Source organism: Emydura macquarii, unplaced genomic scaffold (assembly GCF_026122565.2).
Source record: "Emydura macquarii macquarii isolate MOO-44397 ecotype Brisbane River unplaced genomic scaffold, CSIRO-AGI_Emac_v2 contig_3451, whole genome shotgun sequence".
NCBI classification, from domain to species: Eukaryota; Metazoa; Chordata; order Testudines; family Chelidae; genus Emydura; species Emydura macquarii.
Genome location: NW_027133588.1, coordinates 5131711 through 5154470, shown reverse-complemented (window position 1 = coordinate 5154470; position 22760 = coordinate 5131711). Strand labels below are relative to the sequence as shown.

At 44.5% G+C, this 22760-nt stretch overlaps 1 protein-coding gene across 2 annotated transcripts; it reads right to left on the bottom strand.

Moving 5' to 3' along the window:
• Positions 1–5484: 5484 nt before the first annotated feature.
• LOC137144351 (C2 calcium-dependent domain-containing protein 4C-like) lies at positions 5485–10163 on the bottom strand. Of its 2 annotated transcripts, none has more exons than XM_067534591.1 (2): positions 10142–10163; positions 5485–6939 (listed from the first exon to the last, which is right to left on the bottom strand). In XM_067534591.1, exon 2 carries the CDS (start codon positions 6883–6885, stop codon positions 5569–5571), a length of 1317 nt encoding a protein of 438 aa, XP_067390692.1. In that variant the 5' UTR covers positions 6886–6939; positions 10142–10163; the 3' UTR covers positions 5485–5568. The 2 variants fall into 2 exon arrangements, with proteins under 2 accessions (XP_067390692.1, XP_067390691.1); XM_067534590.1 differs by lacking the exon at positions 10142–10163 and adding an exon at positions 7283–7393.
• Between the last annotated feature and the right edge of the window lie 12597 nt (positions 10164–22760).

Below are 22760 nucleotides of genomic sequence, written 5' to 3'. Positions count from 1 at the left end.
GAGTCGATTTCACTCAATGGTTATCAATTTTGGGGTTGTACTAAAACGCTAGCACATTTGTTTAATTATATAGATGTGTTGTGTGTGTAACATTTTGTTCGTAATGCGTGGTAATAGGAAGTAAATAGTATCTAATTATGAAGCTCATTTCATGATCATAAGACCACTGTTATTTGTTTTAATCAAACATCCTGCTGCAATAAACCACCAGAAAATATGACTCACTGCTTTAGCTATTATTTGGCTTCAGGCAGATATCATTGTCTGTTGTTTAGCCAGCTATTGTCGTTACAAACATCTTTGGCCTGATCTTAAAAATGCTGAGTAATTATAAATCCTACTGCAATCTGTGGATGCTGGGGGGGGAGCTCAGTATCTCTGAAGCTCAGGCAGTTGGCACACACCTAGTTCCACATGGTGTGTATCGTTCTTCTGCATAGAATAATATAATTAGCATTGAAAATAACAAGCATATGCATCTATTTTCATCTGTGCATCCTGTTTTCTGTGCCTCCAGCAAGGTTTTGCTAACTCAGATATTATCATCCTTGCAACCACGAATATTGACATTTACACAGGAATATGCATTTGACTATTTGTCATTTCCTAGTTTTCTAGGAAGGGTAACCAAAATTCAACACTGCAGCGAGTAATAGCAAGAATGAGAAACAAAGAGTTTTCTACCTCTCAGCACATTAACTCGCTTGTTCTACAAAAACCAGGAAAAGCCAGGAGAAGAGGGAGAAAAAAATATCAGTCTCTTCAATGAACAGTTTGTCCTTTCACGGCATGCATTTTAAGACTGAATAATTCAAAAGACAACAGATACTTGCATCATTTCCTTTTCAGCATGGGAACTTTTGGACTGTTGCCTTTGAAAACATGGATAGCTTAATGAGAACAAGTGACATAATGAACTGAGTTTGAAACGGTCTTTTGCTCCATCATCACTACTGAAGCAGCCTTTTGGCTCCACAATCTCAGCTATGTTAAGTTGATTTTTTTCACCTGTGAAAGTCAACTTCGGGCCAGCACACACACCAGTTCAAGAGCTTCATGCTCAGAACTTCTAAAGTATCTTTTCCTAAGCACTTGAAAAATTAACGCATTGATAGTTTCAACAATTCTTTGAGTGACATGATTTGCTCTTTTACAGATAGGGAATTGAGCCAAAATTAGCAACATGCCTATCAACACAGAGGAAACCAGCATTAGAGCCAGGATTAGAACAGACATGTTGGTGGCTCCCAGTCTCTCACACATACCACTGCTCCCAAAGCCATGTTTGTGAATTACTGGGCTCCATCTCTGCACTATGTCATCTGAACTCTGGCCTAGTAGAGACAGCACAGGCAGAGATTCTAACCTAGGGTTGATAAGCCAGGGATATCATGCCCTCTCTCCTGTTTTGAAATGAGATGACATCCCTGTTAGGCTGAAAAGCTTTAGTGCACTGCTGGACCACCATGTCCTGGCTGTCAAGGATCTGGATGAGCAAGCTGGCAGGAAAGCAGGCAGGGTTTGAACAGTGTCAAAATCAGTCTCCGGATGGTTTAGATTTTCACAAATTTGCAAATTCCAAATCAAACTGTTCCATCAGAGACCACTTCCAGCAGCCAGCCTTCACCCACTACAAGAAATTATGGGATGCATTTGGATAGTCCAACAGCCCATTACTGGTGGGTTGACAAGCAATGGAGCCAAAATAGGAACTGGCTTTAAATTACGGACATGAGGAATTGACACGCTTGCTTCATATATGAACACAGTCATTTTGCCAGGGTTTATGGTTAGACAATACAAGTACATTGGATATGCAGTAGAGCCTCACCTCCAACGTCTGGCGCTGAGGGTCAGACTCGCCTTTGAATTCTCTCTATTTCTATCCTGTCTGCTCCATTCTCGCAATGTCCATCCCTTTCTCTCCTGCCTCCTGGCATCCAAGCGCAACTCAGCCAGGTCTCCCCACCCTCATCTCTCCCTCTCCTGTTCTCCTTTGTTCATCCTCCTCCACTACTGCTTCTGCTTCCTTCTTCTGCTACTTTTCACCTTATTTAGTCCTGCTTTAGTCCACTCCTTGCTTCTTTCTTCAGCCATATCTTTCTGGATCTGGCTCACTGTTTCCCTAGCACCGCAGACTAGGGTCTGCGTTGGAGGAACTCTGGCAGCCAGCCTGTGACCCCATCTAGAAACTGAATGTATTGCATTGTGAGGAACAGAGGCTCAGTCTGTTTCTTTTATATCTGAATAGGTCCATAGCATACCAAGGCCAGATTTCTTTGGGACTACCGTCAAAAAAAGCTGTTGGTCTCACACTGAGCCAACCATGTCCGTTTGCCCTGAAACAGATGCTCTTTTTTCCTGCAGATATTTTGTATTTGCCTATCCAACCAGTTTAACTGTTCATCTGTGTCCGGGGGACCTCTGTGCACTGCTAGGGGCGCCTCCCCCTGGCTGTTCTGGCCATCAGCTTTTTCAGCCTGACTCCCTCCTCCTGCAGCTCCCCACTCCTCTCTCTCACTCCGTTGGTTTGCAGCCCCTCTCTAGCTCCTCAGGCGCTGCAGCACCTCATCTTCTTGGCTTAGCCCTACGGCCCAGTCACAAGAGTCCTCCCTTTCTGGGACACAGCCAGAGTCTTCCATGAGTCCCTAACTCCACTGCCCTGGCTGGGCCACTCCCTCAGTGGCTAGAACAAACGGACCCGGACCATTTTCAAAATGGCGCCACTCATTCAGCGACTGGTAGTGGGACCCAGGGCTGCCCCCGTTCCTGGGTTCCAGCCCAGAGCCCCATCTCCAGCAGCAGAACTCCAGACCCCCCCCACTCCCCTGCCACTCCCCTCGACTACTTTCTACCTTGCCAGCCAGGATCACAGTCTCCCTTGGCCTAGCTCCAGTTCCCTTCTAGCTAATCCCCTTTCCTCTGTCTGCTGCACACACCCCTCCTAGTGTGTCCAAATCCCTTTCTCTCCCTTACCCTAGGAAAAAGGGACTGCAGCCCTTTCTCCCACCAGCTCCCTGGCTTTATAGAAGCCGTGCCTGTTCCTGCTCAGGTGAGCTTCCCCTTATCAGAACTTGGCTCTCAGTCTGAATGTGCCCCAGGTTGCTGCCTAACTGGCCCATTTGGCCTCCACTCACCCTTTCAGGGGAGGCCGGGGGACAGGACATCCTCTCACAATCTGGCTTGTCTCATCTTTGTATTCCCACCAGTACTAGGTTTACAAGCAAACCCCCCCACACTCAAAGAAGTTACATACATTCAGCCTGAAGAGGAAGCTGATGAGCTTTCCGCTGGGAAAATTGCTGATGGTGACAGCGTTCAGTTACACAGTTATGAGGGTGAAGAGCAACAGCTAGTTTGTAATTAAGATGGATTATGCAGTGAGTAGATATTCAGGAAATTGCTTCTTTCCCTCATACCCAGCTTGCATCTTTTTAATTCCATTTTGTGCCCTCTTCCCCCACAACTCCCTTGTGTTGTTTTCCCTTCTACTTTTTCTTAATATCACATACAAAGTTTCTTTGCCTTATCTCTGGCCTGGTAATCCTTAGTTTGTCTAACTGCCTGCTTAAACACAAAGGGACCCTGCTTAAGTTTCATCTGCTTCTGTGCATACACTCAGCACTTTCTTCCATGAAAGCTTCTTTCCTAACCATTGCCTTTTCACCAGGGCCCTGGGCTTTGGGTCACAACGATATCCATGTGAATTACCGGCCTTCCGTTATACCAGCCAGCTTTCAGCAGTAGGCCATGCCACTGGAAAAGATGCCCTTAAGTCTACTTGCAAGACCTTTACGCAGCCCAACATGGTTTCCTAGACCCTCCCCTAGCCCCATTCCCAAACAGGACTTTCAAATTGCACTCAGTTACAGCTTTCCACTCTGAGGATGTTGCTAGACACAACTTTAGGGGGAGAGGAAGGGGAGGAGTTGCTTCTGTTTGAGATCTGCCACCTTTTGGAAAGGCTTTAGGGAGTAATACTCAACACAAACAGTACCTTACATCTGCCATCCCGATTCTACTGCATTCACAGTGCACAGAAAGAGGCCCTTATTTTGAAGTCCCTGCACCAGTGTTGACCATTTCCCCTCCCTTACGCATTGCAAGTACGGAATCTTATCTGTATTTTACAGACTGAGAATCTAACTGAATCAAGGTCAGATAGCAACTCGGCAACTGGCCGGGGAGTCCAAAGCAGAGATCCTAGACCCACTCTCATGCTCTAGTTAAAAAACTACATTTTCAGATAGTACCGTTTGCTTAACTGGTCACTGCCATCTGCTCCCCTCCATTAGTGAGCAGAGAGACGCTACCAATGGTAGCAATTGGCCAGGAGACGTGCATCTCTAGGTCTCCTCTCATCACTTTACTGAGCATCTCAGGAACCCTGATGGAGTTTATACTCAACTCCACTGTGTGGTAGGGAAGTATTAGCCGCAGGTCACAGTTCGGGAACTGAAACAGATGCACAGACTTGCTCAGGTCTATAGTAGTGATCACACAAATCTGTAATAGAAGGAAGCATTCAGTCCATGTTTCATGAACCTAGTCCCCTCCTTCTCCTCCTCATGCTTTGCCCCTCCAACAGCACTACCAAAGACTGTGGGGTAACAGGCTGCAGTAGCTGCAGCTCGTCAGCCTCATTAACTGTCAGCCTCTTTGATTATTTCCTCACACGATAATGTTTAAAGCCAACACCACTGCTTGCAACATCACCTTGGGTGCTGCAGAACCCTCCCTGAATAGAAGCCTCAGGCCAACCTCTTGCAAAAAAAGAGTCTATTGAAGAGCGACATGCTGTTATCATTAGTGGGCCCGGCGGTGTAACAGAGTGTCTTGGGTCCTCATTGGAGCTCCTTCTCTGCAAAGATCTGAGTGACTTCCCCTCTGAAGATCTGGCAGACCTGAGCCCTGCCTGCTCCAGAATGAGCTAAACTTATTACCCTGGATACAGTGAACAAGAGGGAATTCTCTCAAGTTTAAAATGTTACATTCCTAGCCTCCGCTTTGTGTTTTACTGTTTCCTTCCCATTCCTGAGGGAGTAACAATCTGGCCCCACAGCGAAGTATAATTGTTTTCAAAACCAGCATGCCATGTTAGGGGCCTCCAGTCAAGCTATTTGGATGGGTTTTCTTCTGTAGATTGAAGCAGTGTTCTATTTGTATTAATGGTTTTACTGTAGCATGTGGAAGTCCCAACCAAGGTCAGGAAACCATTCTGCTAGACATTTCACACCTAACTTGGATTTTAAAAACAATACTTTTCTTCTTTAGAAAACTTTTGCAAAATGTTTTTATAACCATAAGCCAATAGGAAAGAATATAACTATCCAATAGTATTCCATGAAGCCATGGAAATTATTATTAGCATGCACACCTAAGGTCTTGCACTACAAAATGATCAACATAAAATGAATATCGTTTTAAGTGGAAGACCAGGGAACTTACCACACAAAAAAATCAAAGGAAGACTTTTTAAAGGAATTTGTTAAAATCATAATTTATTTAAATAAAAAAACAACACACTTGAAAGATACAAAAATAAATATCTGCTTGCTTGTTGGCATTTTATATGGATAAAATATTCACTAAACTCAGTTCACTTTCACCTAAAACGTGGTCTCTTTTCATGCTACCCTCTTTATTTGTAGCTTTCATCCTCACAGAAAAGCTGTACAGATCATCCTCTGAAATACCATCAAAGAAGAAGTCCTCATTAAAGATGGGGTTTCTGCTCCTTTTTATAACAGTGCTTCTCTGCTTCTGAATTTTCCCTGGCACCAGGGAAAAGGTGATGCAGCAGTTTATACTTTTAGGCTCCACAGATGCATCATATAAACCCTCTGCACTGATCAGACGGAGTCTCAGCCTTCTGTTTTCTGAACAATATTCAGCTGACAGTCTCAACAAGCCTCCTCTGTCCAGTAGTGCTGTGCTATCCCCAACAAGTCTCTCTCGGCCACAGGTAAGGTCCAGTGGAAAAATAGTGGAATGTGACAGGTTAAAACTCCGTGTGCGCAAGGACTGAACCAGCCCCTCTGAAGCCCTCCTGGTGGCGTTGGGGCTGTTATCATTGGAGCTGCTCTCATCGGTCGACAAGGAGTTGTTCCTTACCATGCTGGATTTGTTCCTTGCTCTCAGGGCCCTGCCAAGCAGCCCCTCTTGGCTGCAAGCTTTGAGCGGCGGGAAGGACCTGAGAGGAGATCTGCTCAGAAGCGGGGAGCTGAAAGGAGACGAGTCAGTGGAGGAGGTGGTATCGCTGTCCCCAGCGCCCTGCCTGCGCAGGAGCAGGTGCTTAGGAGGCACTCCAGTAGCCACAGAGCTTATTGCAATGGGACTGGAAGCTGCCCCCCTGCCGGTGCAGGTGTTGGCTCTGCCTCGAGGCAGCATCAAGCTGGAGAGAGAGCTGTTGCCTGGGTCATTGTGGAAGATGGACTCCTTCCTCCTGGTGTGGGGACTCTCCAGCAAGGTGCGGAAGCCATAGGAGGTCTGGGCTTTGGGGAAGTGGGGCAGGGACAGCGCTGCCTGCGACTGCAGGTCCGAGTTGGAGCTGTCCTCCAGAACCGGGATCTCCTCCGCGCTCTCTATCTGGATGAGATGTGGCAAGAAGGGGCTGGGGCTCCAATCGGCTGGGCCAGAAGGATGAAGACTGGGCTCTGCCAGGGAGTGGACGTGCGGAGAGATGCCAGGAACCGCTGCCACAGAGGAAACGGTCAGTCTGGGTGGGATGCAGAACTCTGGGATCCTGTCTGGGGTTAAAACATTGGGAAAAGCCCCTCCCCGGGTTCTCTCCGGCACAGTCTGACCAGGCTGCAACCCCAGGAAGGAGGAACTCTGTGGGTTGCTGTTTCCAGGTGACCCTTTCATCTGCTCCAGGAACCACATCACTGCAGCTGGATGCAGAGAGGGAAACGTCTGCGGTGCAGAGCTCAAGTTCACCTGCAAACAGAAGCAAAAGCACATGAATATATCCTGACTGGCAGCAGCAAAGCAAAGCTCTGCATGCATGCAGAGTGCCTTTCTAGCCGGCTACACCCCTACCATCCTACTGGGATAAGATAAAGGTCATTTATTATAGCAACATCCCCCATTCCCACCCCGACCTTTTACGGCAAAGAAGGAAACCAGTAGGTTACGACAGGGATTAAACAGTGTCCTAAAGCAGTTCCTCTAAGAACCGATCGCATTTAACGAAGATTCAAATCCATGCTCTCTAGAAAAAAAAGTTTCTCCTCTCTATTAAATTGCAAAAGGCTTCTCCATAAGTGACGCTCACACATACCTTGGCAAGTTTAAGCCACTTGTTATTTCAGAGAATTCGCTAGGAGCCTGTTCATCAAGCATCAGCTTAGCAGAGACACTACTTCCTCCCCTTCCTCCTCCTGCTGCTGCTGCTGCTGCTCCCGAGAGCTCACTTCATCAGTTGCTAGAAAAAGACTCAGTCAGCCTCTGCTTTTATAAGCAAGCCAGGCAATCTCCCACCCAATCACACGCTGAAATGGGACAGGGGGTGGGGGAGGGCAGAGGAAAGGGGAGATGCAACCAGCTCCTCCCTTTGGCTAATTTCCAAGCTCCACAGAGTCCAAGCAGCCAACAAAGCTCGTGTTCTCCTCCAGCTTGTTTTCCCTGGCTCTCAAGTGCCAACAGCTGCTGCTGGGGGCAGGTGCACCTGCAGCAGAGAAAAGGAAGGAGTGACCTTACACTCCTCTCCCCCCAGATTGCCAGGACCGGTAAAGAAACTGGCATCTACACGTCACACACACACGCTGAGTCAGACCAGCTACTAACAGCTCAAACTCATTTCAGATTCATTCAGGAGCCAGAGACTCTATGTACCAAATGCACAGATATAATATGATGCACGAGGGGCCAAATTCATCTCTGGGGTAAAAAAAAAAAATCCATTGACCTCAATGTGTGGTTCATTGTACCACAGGGGAAGACAGCTGTGTGAGACTGGGCCATCATTCTTATCAGCTGGCAAGAGAGGAGCTTGGTTGTGTTTTAGTGCCCATCCCAGTAGGTTCGCTTCACCTAGACATCATGGAACCATTGCCCTGGATAGGGGGCATTCCTACTATTTCACATTGAACTGAAGGGAGTTTAAATTCACTTGAAGGCTCAGAACTAAATTTAACCCAGAACCACTGCATTTTGCAGTTGAATCCATACGCTGGAATTTCTATATCCCTCCCTCTTGTCCCCCTGCCCCGATTACCACTTGTATTTCAATGTCTATTTACACTGTAAGTTGAGTCAAAATAAAACCTCTGAAAACAGGCATGGCAGCAAGCCAGCTCTATGCTTCTGTTTCTTTAGAAACTTTAGCACATTTCCTGGATTTGGGCAGCGGAGAGGATGGATTTTCTGTATAAATCAGTGCATATTTATATATTACCAACCTCTTATCTTTATCTGCCAAGAAACACAGATAACCGTGTATTCAGGAAGGAGATGTAATCAGAAAGTCTTGATATCAGGCCTGTACCATGGGTGCAAGTGAATACAGGTGCAGGGATACAAAGCACATCAATGGGTTTTATTCCGACTTTCAGTTTGCACAGATTAGGAAGAGTGGTTGGGGTTAGGCCAAGGACAGGTACCACATTGCCTAACCCTGACTAGCCACAACTTTTCTTCAAGTACAAACCCAGGTTAACCCCTTTTACCTTTGTTTAGCTTGCAGCATTCAGTGCTAAATTCCCTGCTAGGGTGAGCCTCAGTCATCTTAATTCAGTGAAAGCTCACATTGGCTGGGATGACTCTGGGATTAGCTAACCCTAATTTTTTTTCTTAATCTACTCTGATTTTTTTAAGGATTCAGCAGCCCTGAACTAAAGGGAGTGGGGCTGCAAAAGCTTTTAACACACTTTCATTCCAGAAGAAAACACCACTTGACATTCCTGATACTACTAATGTAAAATCATCTAAGTGTGGTGGGAGGAAGTGCTCATGAATTTCAATACATCATAAAGCAGCAAGAGATCATCAGCCCAATTAATTCTGTTTTGCTAAGATCTTTAAGCAAGACACCTTGTGTGACCTCTAAAGCATCAGGTTAGACGACCCTTTACAGACACTGTGTGGAGGCTATGCCCAAGTGCATTTTTGCAAAATGTCAGATAGCAATATTTCTGGTGATGAAAGACAATGTGACTTCCTTAAAGTCTATTTAAAACGATGGGCACAGCTGCCAACAGTAAAATGTAATTGCAGAGCTGGGGAGGTAGCCAAGAAACTAGCCCAATACTTGACTGAATCTGTAAGCTAGCAATCAAAGGGGTACAAGAAAACGTTATCTTAAAGTTTGTTTTTTCCTCAGACAAAAAAGGCCTCTCTTAGGCCCAGATCCCCAAAGATATTTAAGCTCCAAACTTCCATTGAAATCAGTGAATCTGGGCCCTAGCATCTAGATTAGGGCTAGACATGCTTAGAGAAAACAAGCCAAATCACTTGCAGTGGGGAAAAATATTTTTATTCTAATGAGATTCAGCCCCTGATGCCCCAAAACATACAAATATGGAGTCTGATTCTCCTCCACTCTGCCTGTTTTCACACTCGTTTACCTTTGTTTTCTTAAACAGAGTTACACAGGAATTACCAAGAAGAAAGCAAGAGAAAAACAAGGCCTTTGCGAGCACAGCATTTCCGTTTTTTGTAGTTGAATAGAGTCAGGGAGGGCGACTAATGTCAGTGTCCACAGAAGGACTTTGGTTAAGGCATGCCCATGATATTTCCTGGTTTATGGACATTCATTTTAGAATCCCACAAGCTGAAAGCACTTCTTTCTCTCAGCCCTAAAACAAAGAGGATAAAGCTTGTGTTGCTTTTTTCCTGAGACAATGGAAAGCTTTCTTTTTCTAATCTAAAAGAAAAAATATCTTTAATGTTCTTAACTTCTTGTTCCTTCTTGGCCAGGATAAAAAAGAAAAGTAGTAAGTCCCACAGAAACTGGTTGGTACTAATTAACTCTTAAAACCTAATTTAAAACAAGTTCCTTCAGATTGGGTGGGTGTGACAAAAGAAATCTTGTAGATTTCAATTGGGAAACCCAAGAGGAAAGATAAATAGGAGAATAAACCTGTGCAAAACATACAAAAACTTTTTTGAAAACCAATTGATTTTCTTTAAGCATACTCACCTGCTTAAAGCTGACCTACTACTTGAGAAAGCTGAAATCAAATACAGACCCTTAAAAAAAGGTGCACTTTGACCTTTCCACTTATAAAGAGACACAACCAACACAGGTGGGGCAGATTTGCTCATAGAAAAAGCCTGCATGCTACTTTAAGAATTCATATCTGCTTAGGATACTCTGCTAGACTATTCAGGCAGGTTTGTTTTCTTTAGATAGGGATGGGGAAGAATTTAGTTAAGATTGTACAGCTGACAGGTTAGATTAGTATCATAGACTAAGCATATATGAGGAACATTGACCTGACAGCTGTTCTTTAAGTACAGACAGAATTAAAGCTATGTTTGTTTGGGGTTTTTTTTGTTACTTTTGACGTTTTATTTCAAGGGATGAGGGAAAACATAAAATATGTTGATATATATGCTGTCCCGTGTGGCTGAAAGAAAAGAAATGTGTTTTTCAGTGAAATTTCTGAATCTGACTTTTTGTCTTAAATGCACGCTGCTTCTCAGGATGACTGACAACACTTCACTTGGGAATCTTCAGAACACTTGGGCAGTTACATTTATAAAATGAATATCATCCCCTGCACAGAGAGAGATTTTCATTGTGAGCAGCTGGGCCAGGTCAGGGAGCAAAGGGGACATTTCAGCTTCCCCCGTGATTTTCAGGGGTCTGCAAATTATTGCCAGAAAGGTCAAAATCTGTACAAGGCCAAAATCTGTATAAAATTATCTGGTGTTAAGCAGCAGCAGCGATAATAACAACCAAATAGTCGACCCAATAGCCAAATTTTACTTTTTTTAAAAATGTTGCAGGGGTCTAACTAACCACAGGCATCCTGGAAGGTTGTTCATTTTAAATAGCAACAGGCAGGGCCTCCATCCATGTGCCCCTTCCCCAATAACGAGCCCTAGAATTAGCCCTGGTGAGCAGATAAAGATCTAATTGAAAGTATGCATCAGTGTAATGCACAGCAACTGCTTCTGCTTTCTGCTAGCAAAAAGACCAGCTTTTCAGTGCGCAGCAAAATCATCCCTTCCTCTGTGTTTGTGCATTCTGTGTTTGAGACGTCTCTGCGCCCATTAGCCATAAAAATAGCATTTATTCCACCTGTAAAAACTAACTTTTGGTTTTGCCTGATATGATAGCAGAATGGGGGGCTGTTTTTAATCCTCACCCCACAAGCAGAGTTTTGAGCCCCAAAAAGCAAGCAGTGCCAGAGGTGCCATGATGCTCTCTACTGGGAACTTCTCCATGGCTGTTGTTTTTACATGGAAGGTGCTCAGATACCGTGGGGATGGGTGGTAGTGTTACATTCTAAAATAAGATACAATAAGACTCCTAACTGGTATCAGAGGGCAATAAAAGAAATAAGGCTCCAATTTTGAAAACAGTCAATTGGACTACTCATGTATAAAGCTAAACAGTACTTAAGTGTCTGCACGTCTCCCATGGAAATAAGCCTTCAAATGCCTGATTAGCTGTTTAGCTCACTGTGTTCAAAACTGTTTCTATTTTCCTTGATTAACCATGGAGCAGAATTAAAAAGCAATGTCAAGGAGGCCACCTAGCTACAAAATGTTCCTTTAATAAATTGCTTTTAAAACAGGAGGACATTTAATTTGTGACAGTGATATAGTACAAAAGGCCTTATTCCTCTTTTATCAAGTAACTGATGGATGGATCCTTTAGTCTGATGGATGCTGATGAAATACACTGACAACTGGAAATGCTCCATTATAGCTAACTGCTGAATGGATGACTTGGGAAACAGACTGTACAAGTCCTAAAATGAAAATCAGAATTTGTTCTAGCTTGAATGCTCACTTCCTATTTGGGGGCTTGTTATTTTCAACAACAAAAAATATGTCATTGCTTTCTTGGTGTTCAGTGTACTCTGTCTCTCTGACACACAAGCCTGTAACTAACCTCAGATTTAATAAACCCTTTCACACAAGAACATGACTGCAATCATCTCTTTTTCAAAGAGAAATTCAGCGCAGCTCACTCCCCCTAGGGGCAGCATTATGAATTTCAGTGGTTTAGTAACTCATGATTACGGCTACAATTTTGGCACGGGTATTTTTACAGGTCACAGACAGGACTTGGGCAATAAACAATATATCACAGATTTATTGAAGCCAGACCCCTGCCACCCGGGGCTGAATTATTGGAATTTTGAGGACATCACGGAGGTCTCATAAAATCACAGAATCCATGACCTCCGGGGCTGACTCATTGCCTTACCGATCATCAGTAGGGCAATTCAGTTCCTTTCATCACAAAATGAATGCAGGCTTGTGATGAGCATTGAGTTTAAGAAGCTAATGAAAGTGACTTCTCCAGTTCTTGGGCCAGTTTTCCACAATCTGGAAGTTCTAGTAGTTCATTTCAGCTCTGAACTATAGAATGAATTAGGTCCGCTCCAACAATGCTAACCTTTGGTGTCATTCCGGGGTCATCTAAGACTTAATGACTTATTTCAACCTCTGAAGGAAAGACCTGTGAGAGGGGTAAACAGAAGGCCCAGGAAACTCCATCAGGTTGAACTTTGCAGAGATTCCTTCTAACAGCCCAACCAAAGGGAGAGACCACAGAAGAGTCAAGAGGTGCAAACCTCCAGGCCTGGGAAGTTCTGGGAATCAATAGGGAACTCCGCTCCCAACCCCAATCCCATCTTTAAGCCTCGGAAGGGCGGGTTTGCCTACCCCTGATGACATATAGGCCTCTCCTCTTGGGAGCTGGTTCAATCACTGGCTGCCTTTCCCTGAAGCTGTGCAGAGCAAACTGCAGGAAGGTTCTGTAGAAGTGAATGTTGCTTGGAACAGAATATGGCTTGCTTCTGCACACCCAAACCAGAAAGGGCTTCTGTGGCCTTAGATACCATTGCTCCTCTCCCCTCCCACGCTCACCCTAGCTGGCTCCTCCATGCTTGCCTTACTGGAGGAGAGCGTCAGGCCCTGTATGATGGTAATACACTTTGGCTTGTCTGGTATCCACTCTCTGGGAGTCTGATTCATGATAGATAGCTGTGACTTAGACATAGTCTCTTGCTTGTACCATTGGAACTTCCTTGTCTGCAAGTGCTTGTGCTGGAGAGTGCTGGGGAAACTGCAAAGCAGCCACATGGCCCCACTGTGAAGTCCCCAGGTTCAGCTGGCCTCTTAGGCTGGTTCTGTACCCCTCCCCCCCCACTGAAGCATTATGGGACAGGCTGATGGAAGGTACGGAGCTGGCCAGAAGAGGGAGGAGGTATGTTGGGGTGGGAGGACGAGTGGCCAGAATTGTACTGTGCCCCACCAATTCTTTGCTGCCACTAGACCCCGCAGGGTCTATGGCACTGGGTGCGTACAAGTTCGAACAGCTCTCAGGCTGCTCCAACCTACTCTGGGAGCAGATTCCTCTCTTGCCAGCCCCAGCACAGGGAAGGTATAAAGCTCCCCTCTCTGTCACTGTACCAGTCCGCATTGGCTCAGGGCTGAATTTGCCTGCAGGGCTGCGGTAGCTGAGAGCTCCCCTACAGATGGTGTTTCTGCTCCCTCTGCATAGAGCACGCTCTCTTCCTCATGCACGGATGTTCTCCCCATTCCTGCTTTTCTTTGTAAACGCCTGTCTTTAGGGCTTGTGCTCCTTATAATCAACACCCTTATGCACTTTCCTCTAAGATTTTATTTCACCACCATTCTTAGTAGCCTTTCAGAATTGCCATTTTAAAAACTATGAATTCCAATCTGTTGTCACAGGTAAATAGCACACAGTTTTAGGCCCTTATTCTGCAAACAGAGGCAGATGGACCCCTGCTGACAATGAGCCCCGTGGATGGCAGTGACTGTGCACATCTCTTTGCAGGATCTGGTGTCTTACATGCAAATCCTATGCAGTGTCCTACATCAAGAAACCATAACATTTAGTCTTGACTTTTCATACGTTACCAATAATATATTCATTTTATTTCTTTTATACAGTTGTGACTTCATTTAGCCATAGTGATCTCACATTAAAAGCATCTAGCTCAGTCTCATTTTCAGCTTCTCACCCAGGTGCCTAAAGTTATAACTGAATCTATTACCATAAATTGACAAACTGCACCACCTATTGGCAACTCTTTGAAGATCATCACAAATTATGGCATCCTGTTCCCTGTTGTTCATCCCTCTCCATTTATTTATACAACTGTGTGTAGAAGGAATGACTTTTTTTCCCAATTATTTAAGTATTTCAACTTAGCAGTTAAATACTAGACAAAATATATTTAAAGCATAATGATACTATTACAGAGTGGCTATTAAAAAATATAGGCATTGTCTTAACATTTGCAAAGTAAAATTAGTTGGATTTTTTCCAAAAACTATTTGGTTGATTTGCATGCTTTTGGGTGCCTGTTAGATTTTCGAATATGAAAATTTTCAATTCTTGTGCAGCTGAACTGGTTTATCTTTTAAGATTTGACTTTTGATGTGCAAGCAACTTCATGTCTCCTGCAAAACATACTTTGAGCTTCTCTATCACAAAATTTATAGCCATACCTATATACCATAGCTTTTAACCATACCAGTAAAATGAAAGTGGTACAACCCCAGTGCAGATTCAGTTATACTGGTGTCAAGGTATGGCCACACCTTGAATAGTTCTGGTCACCCCATGGCAAAAAAGATATATTAGAAATGGAAAAGGGCAACAAATTTGGAAAAGGGCAACAAAAAACTGCTTCTGTAGGAGGAAAGATTAAAAAGACTGGGGATATGTCTACACTGCCGTGGGAATTCAACTTTGTTTAATTCGACTTTCAGCAGCCGATTTTTAGAAATCGCAGCAGAGTGTACACACTATGCTGTTTGCGTTAGTGTCTTGCGTTCACACTGGCCAGCCTTAATTCGAATTAGAAAGCAGTGCAATGTGGGTACCTATCCCACAGTGCAACTAGCCACGGTGGCTGTTGGGACAAGTGTCTTCGTCCCAGGATGCAATGCTGCTTCCCCCACCCTTCCCCCCCACTCCCAAACAAACAGGAAAAGGATTTTCATGCCATTTTTTTACTCCCTGAGATCGCCACTGCTGCAGAGACATGGAGCCAGCTCAACTCTGCACTATAATTGTGAGCATGACAAATACATCGCGGCTTATCATGGAGTACTTTAGAAATAGAGCAAGAAGGCATAGCAGATACAACACCTATGCCACCAAGGCTGCCCTGCTACAAGCCATCGAGCAGAACAATTCACGATTGCTGCAGGCTGTAACATGTCAGCTGCAGTCCGTGGAGCACAGGTTCTGGTGCAGGGAAACAAGCACAGACTGGTGGGAATCAATTTGGAGTCAATAAATTTACAGTGGGCATAGCCGTGAATCAAGGGTGCAGGGCCATCAATAGACTTCTGCTTCAAAGGCTAGTGACTTTGGGAAATGTGCAGGACATAGTGGAGGGGTTTGCCATGATGGGCTTCCCAAACTGTGGGGGGCCATTGATGGGATGCACATCCCCATCTTAGCGACTGCCCACCTAGAGACTGAGTACCTAAACCGCAAGGGGTACTTTTCCATGGTCCTGCAGGGGCTTGTGGATCACAGGGGTCGTTCCACCAACATCTATGTGGGGTGGTCTGGGAAGGTGCATGACGCTCGTGTATTTCGTAACTCGGGGCTGTTCTCTAAGATGCAGGCGGGCACTTTCTTCCCTGACCAAAAAATTCACATTGGGGGTGTGGAAATGCCCATAGTGATCCTGGGGGATCCTGCTTACCCCTTGCTCCCTTGGCTAATGAAGCTGTACACCGGTCATCTTGATAGTGACAAGGAGTGTTTTAATAAGAGGTTAAGCAGTTGCAGAATGGTTGTAGAGTGTGCCTGGGGGTGTTTAAAGGGCAGATGGAGGAGTCTCCTCACTAAGCTGGACATGAGTGAGAAGAACCTCCCTTCTGTGATATCTGCTTGCTGTGTTCTTCATAATGTGTGAAGCGAAGCCAGTCTGTACTCAAAGTTTGGCATTTTAGCTGGTTACAAAAGAGGTTTGTCTTGAATAGCAAAATCTTCAAAATTTGGCTCTGAAAGGAAAAAGATCACTTTTCCCCTGAAATAGGAGCTTTTCCATGCTGCCTGGGTTCTCCCCAATTCACAGACTTTTCAAAAGGCATCTGGCAAAGGGGTTGATCCAAAGCCCATGAACTTCCATAGGCTTCGGATCAAGCTTGTAACGTGCACAGCTCATTGAAAGTGGCAGGTATGCTGCAGGCAGCTATCTGGCGTTGGGCATGTTTTAAGGGGAACACACTTGGGATAGGAACTGTTCTTTAATGAGCTCCCAAAAACAGACCCCTTGGATTATAAGGAGAACGAAGACCTTTTATGCCTCATTCTCATCACCATATGAACTGCAGCATTAGGCCCAGATTCTAATTGACGCGAAGGCCACTCTGCACTGATTTAGTTATGTAAAGAGCACTTAAAGGAGGTGAACACACATGTAAAGTGGAGGGCAGCGGAGCGTGGCTTTGATGTCAATAAGAATTAGGCTTTAATTATGTTTTCTATGTTTAAGCAAGCACCAGTAAGCGTAAATGTCTTTTCTAAAAAACACTTGTCTGTTTCTTATCTTTAGCAGCATCAAGCAGGGAATTGTTTGCCCATTGCTCCAGGGTCACAGAATTCCCACTTCCAACATGCACATTTGTACATTTAGACAGTTGTCAGCTAATGAGAGAGATTCCTAATTAAGCTAACTCTTGCTTTCCTGTCCATTTAGGCTGTACAACTATGACACCACTAGCACATGTTAGAAACCTTAGTATTGATTTCATAAAAGATCAATGAAAACCAAAAAAAACAAAAAACAAAAAAAACAAAAAAACAAAATCCAACCCCAAGGTCTGCATATTTCAGTTACTGACAGTTCTGATTCTAAATGTTGATCAGAAAGGCTTTGTCCAGACACCATTTTCACATAGGAAACCAAGAATTGCCTTGGTGTGGATGTCACCCAGTGAAACAGTGGACTCCAGACATACAGTAATGTCTACCAAAGAAGAGGGCTCTGTGACTGGGTTTATCAACCCTGAACAGGCCCAATGGGGGCTGACCAATCACTGTGGACCCAGGAGACCACACCCCCTCACCCTTGCTGCACATGCTCCAGATGGAGGGGACAGATAAAAGGAGGCAGCCCAGTTTGGATGGAGTTGGCTGAGGAGGAAATGTGTCCTGCCAGTGTCTGTAAAGGCATTATTGAGTCTCTAGACTGCAAACCTGGACTATGCTGCAGTGGATCCACCAAATATGGAGACTGATGTGGATGCTGAGCTGCTGCCAGTCAAGGAGATGGGCTTTATGGTAGGAAGTGGCCCATGTAATATGTTAAGAACTGAGGTTTGAACCCTTCATAGGGAGTTTGCTGGCTTAATAGGGCCATGAGTTGGAATCTGGTGGAGTAGGGTGAAGTTTGGTTCCCTTACCTCCTCAATACTTGCCACTGGGCATGGCTACTGGGGACTCTTAATACAAACTGTCTGCTGTGCTTGGAGGGGGCCAGAGCCCATAAGCTGCTATTGTATGTCCCCACCAGGACTCTGAGGGGCTATGGACTGCTTGTTTGCTTTGCCCTGCCCAGGGGTCTGGGGTTCCTGATTGTGGCTGCTTAACTCAGCAGGGAATCTTGTCGACTGTGTGATGGGGTGTACCAGCCCTGCATTGAGCAAATGAGGTGCCCCTTGCTGGACAGACGGAGCCCCCATGAGATGCTGGCATAAAGAAAAAGAGCAGACTGCCAACTTTGATCACATCCACTGAATACCCAAAGGAAAGTCCCCTGAATGGGAAATCACTCTTACTTCACTCATTTAAAAAAAACTTACAATCCTACGTGTAACTTAATATAATGTCAACAGTTAAAATGAAAGTCTCTGCAGCCCACAAAACACTGGGGAATAGTTTTAAGAGTAAGTAGGGTTTTTTTAGCATGCCTTGAATTTCTACAAATCCAGGCTATGTCAGACCAATGGGGTAAGCAAATTCCCGTCAGGAGTCCTCTGTGGAGTATGCCCTGCCATCAGACAAATTTTGCAACTGTCAGGTCTAGTATCTCAGCTGATCTCAACCACCCCATTTGGATATGGAGAATATACAGGAGCCAGCCCACAAAGGGCTTTATAGATCTAAACTGTCCTTGTGAACTTTACTCAGGGAACCTGGACCATCTATGGAAAACTCCATAATACATAATGGAATAATGTGCTCATTGCATGATACACCAGGATGGGGACATTGCCATACATTTTCTATCCAATGAAACTAAAGGTTGTTATGTACCAGGTAAAACTGTGTGAAATGTTCCCAGTGAAAGCTGGAATCCTCCAGAAGAAAATGGACTTGCAGGCCAGGTTCACAAACGTGGCAGACCAGAAGCCACAGAATTTCCCCTAGTCAGACATTTTGGGGATTTGGAACTACAGACATGAATCCCTATGGGATCCATATAATGTCCTGGGTTCAGATTAATCTTTTTTGTGCAGTTGCTTGAGTTGTAAGTTTCCTTTTAATAAATGAAGAGGTATGCCTTGTGACAGTGACAATTTTCTGCAATATCCTGAAAGAACTTTATTGAATTGTTAAACCTTATTTAATTATTTTTTTAACATCTTTAGAGTTTGTTGTATTAAAACTGCAAGTATGTATTGTGAAATTGTAAGTACTTCCATGGGGAGAATAAATAGAAAAACAGCAGGCTCATGGCCTTCTTTCTGATGCAGCAAATGGGTGGGACCTGGTCCATGGAGAGTTCCAATCCTGCGTGAAGATGTGGAAGGACTGGGCCATGTTGGGGACAGATTAAATCTGCTAGGTTTATTAGCCTGTGTGTAGGTTCTTTTATTGTTTTTTCAGCAGTGTTTCTTACCTTAAGAATAGGTTGGTTTGGCAGGGCCTGTTCCCTCCTGCCTCTGCTCTGGTCCCCAAATTGCTCAGAGACCTTTGTGCTGGTCAAACACGCTCTGTAGTTTTATTTACAGTGTGGGTTCTCCCTTCCTTATGTACATTATACAGCTCTGCTCCAACAGTCTTAGGGAGCCCCCGGCTTCTGTCACGAGCAGGGAAGAGCAATCTCTCTCTCTCTCCTGCTACCTGCTCCTCCCTGACCTCATGGCCTCTGCCTAATGGCTTAATTAGCTTTTCAGCTCTCCTCCAACCACCAACAAGGCGCAGCTCTGTCTAACCAGGGCAGTTGTGCATTGTCTGATGGGAGCTGCCATACCAGAGTGCTGACTCAGCTGTTACTGCCTAGCACTCTGTCACCGCTTGTCTAGGAAATGCAACCTATAGCTGTTGACAAGCAGTCTGTTATCGGTCTCTGAAGAAAAGCAAGTAGGTATCCATGGGCAATCTGTCTGTGCTGGGAAATACAAAGTGAAGGCAGGGAACTGTGCAGCCTGGAACTCATCTATACAGTTGATACCTATTTTATTATGATTTGTTTAGCAAAAAATTAGTTTTCCTAGTTACACCTCTTTTACCTGCACTCTCTCTAGGATGGGTGGGTATAAAAAGATATAACAATATATAGTGTTACCCTTTTTATACCCATGTAAACTGAGACACAGGGAAGTTAAGACCAACCCTTTTCAAAAGTGACTGTTGTGGGCGCTTCACTTTGTGGTGAACAGTCGATATTTTTGAAAATGGAGACCTTAGTGACTTGCTCAAGATAACTGAGGAAGTGAAGGGGGAAAAACCCAGCAGTCTTGACTCCGACTTCTGTGCTCCACCTGCTAGGATAACACTGCATATCCAAGAAAGAAAAAATGAATGCCCCGACTCCCACCACTGCATGAATGTTCTGAACAAAATGGCTGTCCTATTCCAGGTGCAATGTCCAAGCTCCATTTCCTCGTCTACCTGCATCCTTCAAAAATAGCAAATTCCAGCCCAGGACTCAAGGGAGGGATTGGAGTCCTGGCTAATGTGACTTAAAAGTACATTTATTTTCCAGTCTTAGTGGTCCAATCATTTACTTGATTACTAATCTGGAAACTGATATTTGCTGGGTTATACTACTACATAGTACTAGATTAGTGTAGCAGTTCCCTCTCGTGTTTTTTCCCTCCTTTTCCTTTTTACTTTTCTGCCACTTTCTGGCTCCCCTCTCCTCGCTGCTTTCCTTGCTGAAGGCCTCACTCAGACTACTTGCTGCTCAGGGTGACAGGGCTTCCTGGGGAGGGTCTGTAGAGCCAGACCAACATCAGACATTTCCACAGCAGTAGGGTGGGAGGCTGGTTTTCAAGGAGATGGCCATGGCTTCATCCACTGATGATTGGTCCTTCTCCTGGGACCCACAGTGCTTTTGTGTCTGCCCTGCAGCAGTCTGGCTTCCACCTCAGGGACTCACCCTCCAGAATTGGAAGCACTGCTTTATGCGTTACTGGGTGCCCTGATGTCTGAAGTCTCTAGAACTGGATTATTACCAAACTCTTAGCACATCTAGCAGATCTCTGTTGCTTCTCTCCAGCAGATGTATACAGGTCATTTCTGTATTGTGGAAGGCTACGAATTTCTCTCTCCTACAGCTGGACTTTCTAGCGGCAAAATCAACTAGGCTGCATTAGTGAGCAATGAAAGTTTCATGAGTATCAGGCACAGGAAGCGGAGAAGAGAGGGAGCGTTGATATTAATGAGCTGTCTGTCTCTATTCCACCACCATTCAGGGCATTTTGCCTCGCTCATTAGGAAACACTCCCATTGCCAAATGGGCAGCTACAAAATTTTTATGGGAGAATTTTCCTGATTGAAGCAAACGTTCCCTGCCTAGCACAACCAATGATTTTAATGTTGGTTGTAGGCCCATCTTCCTCTGCTCTCTTAGGCTGTGGTTGTATCTAGCCTGGTCTCATTGTGCTGTCTCCCTTCATTTTACTAGCTAAATGCTCCTAATCTAAGGATTTCCTACGTAAAATCCCCTCCAACTGATTGGTTTGCCTTGTGTAGGAGGAAATCCAGGCATGGAGAGCAGTAATTGCTATGGTCCTTCACATGGCTCAGCACAGCTACTACACTCTTACTTATAGCAATATGTGCCACAGTTAATGAAATTTGAAAGTTACATCTTATGTTTTCCTCTAGGGTGGGGGAAAAAATAGGGCAGCACAACTTTATCTACAAAGAATTGTTCATTTCAGCTTCAGTGGCTAGGGAGTTGAGCACATGCCATGTATGCATATTACGCAAGCCTGGTGGTCCCATTAGCAGTGATGAAAGAGCATTTTCTGAGCCTGGGTCCCTAGCTCTGTTAAGTGTATTTCATGGTAATTGGTTGTGTGTGTGTGTCCTCTACGATAATGCAGTCTTCACATATAAGGGGTATGCTGACCCTCACGAAGTAAATCAGACGTGTATACTTAAACAACGTGTTCACCACTGTCTAAAGACTCATTATTCTATTTTGTACTGGAATATAAACAACACATGGAAGAGACCAAATTAAATCCATGTACACTACAAGTTTAAAATAAGACGGTCTGTCTGAAAATGTTTCCACAAAACCTAAGACCAAAAGATCTTATTTTTCAATAAATTTTTTTTAATTGAATAAGCCTAGCTTACACATTGCAACATGATGCTAGCACATGAGAACCTGAAAGAGAAAAGGAGTGAAAACTGCTTGTAGAATACATTTGACATCTATTTGAAGGGAAAATATTTATTGTAGTACAGTGATATTGTTTCCAAGTACTCAGAGGGTCTGAGTTACATAGTGATTTATGCTAATTTTGCTCAATTACAAGGGGTGCAACAGGGTCCAGGAGCTGTGCTTGGTTTCCAGCAAGTAGGGAATTAACTCTTCCTAATTAATCTGTGAACCACGTAACTGCTCGTTCTCTGGAGCTTATACTCTTGCTATTATATTTTCTCCTCCATTTAGAATACCCTGCTGAAATTGACTGGTCCACTAAAATGCACAAGCCACATCAAGCCTTACAACAATCGTTGTTTTAGTAGGAAATGTTTTCCCCCAGGACCTTCAATTATAGGAAGAAGATGTGCTGAACTACAGAACAAGAACAAAACCCAGACTGGCGGAATCCTGGATTCCTCCCAGAACAGCACTGGTTGGATTATTCACTGCAGAACTTCTATCCAACAAAGAATGGTATATTTCATCAAATAGATCTGTGAATAATTTTGGTCCTTGTTTGATCAGCCTTCCCCCAGCGAGAGCAGATCAGCCTTCCCCCAGCGAGAGCAGATCAGCCTTCCCCCAGCGAGAGCAGAGCAGAAACAGCCTTAAACTAAAAATAGAGAGAAGGTTAGCTGCTCCTGCAGCTAAAGCACATGCTCTGAGTTTCCAGTCCTGATCCATCCTCTCCTGCAGGTACAGGCTGTCTGAAGCATAAGCACAGAAAGGTGCTCTGTCTCAAAACCAGCCTGCTTGTATAAATATAAAAAACTCATTAGAATGAATAAAGCATCAAGCCAAGGGCATTTGATAAGAGACAGTTTACACTGTTAGAAAAATAACCTTTTGAATTCAGGCTTAATAGGCTTTCACTCTTTCCACCTGCAGTTAGAATCTTTGTCTATTATGTCACCAGATAAAGCGCAAGAACTCAGAGTACCTGGAGACGGAAGAATGTCAGGAAGTTCC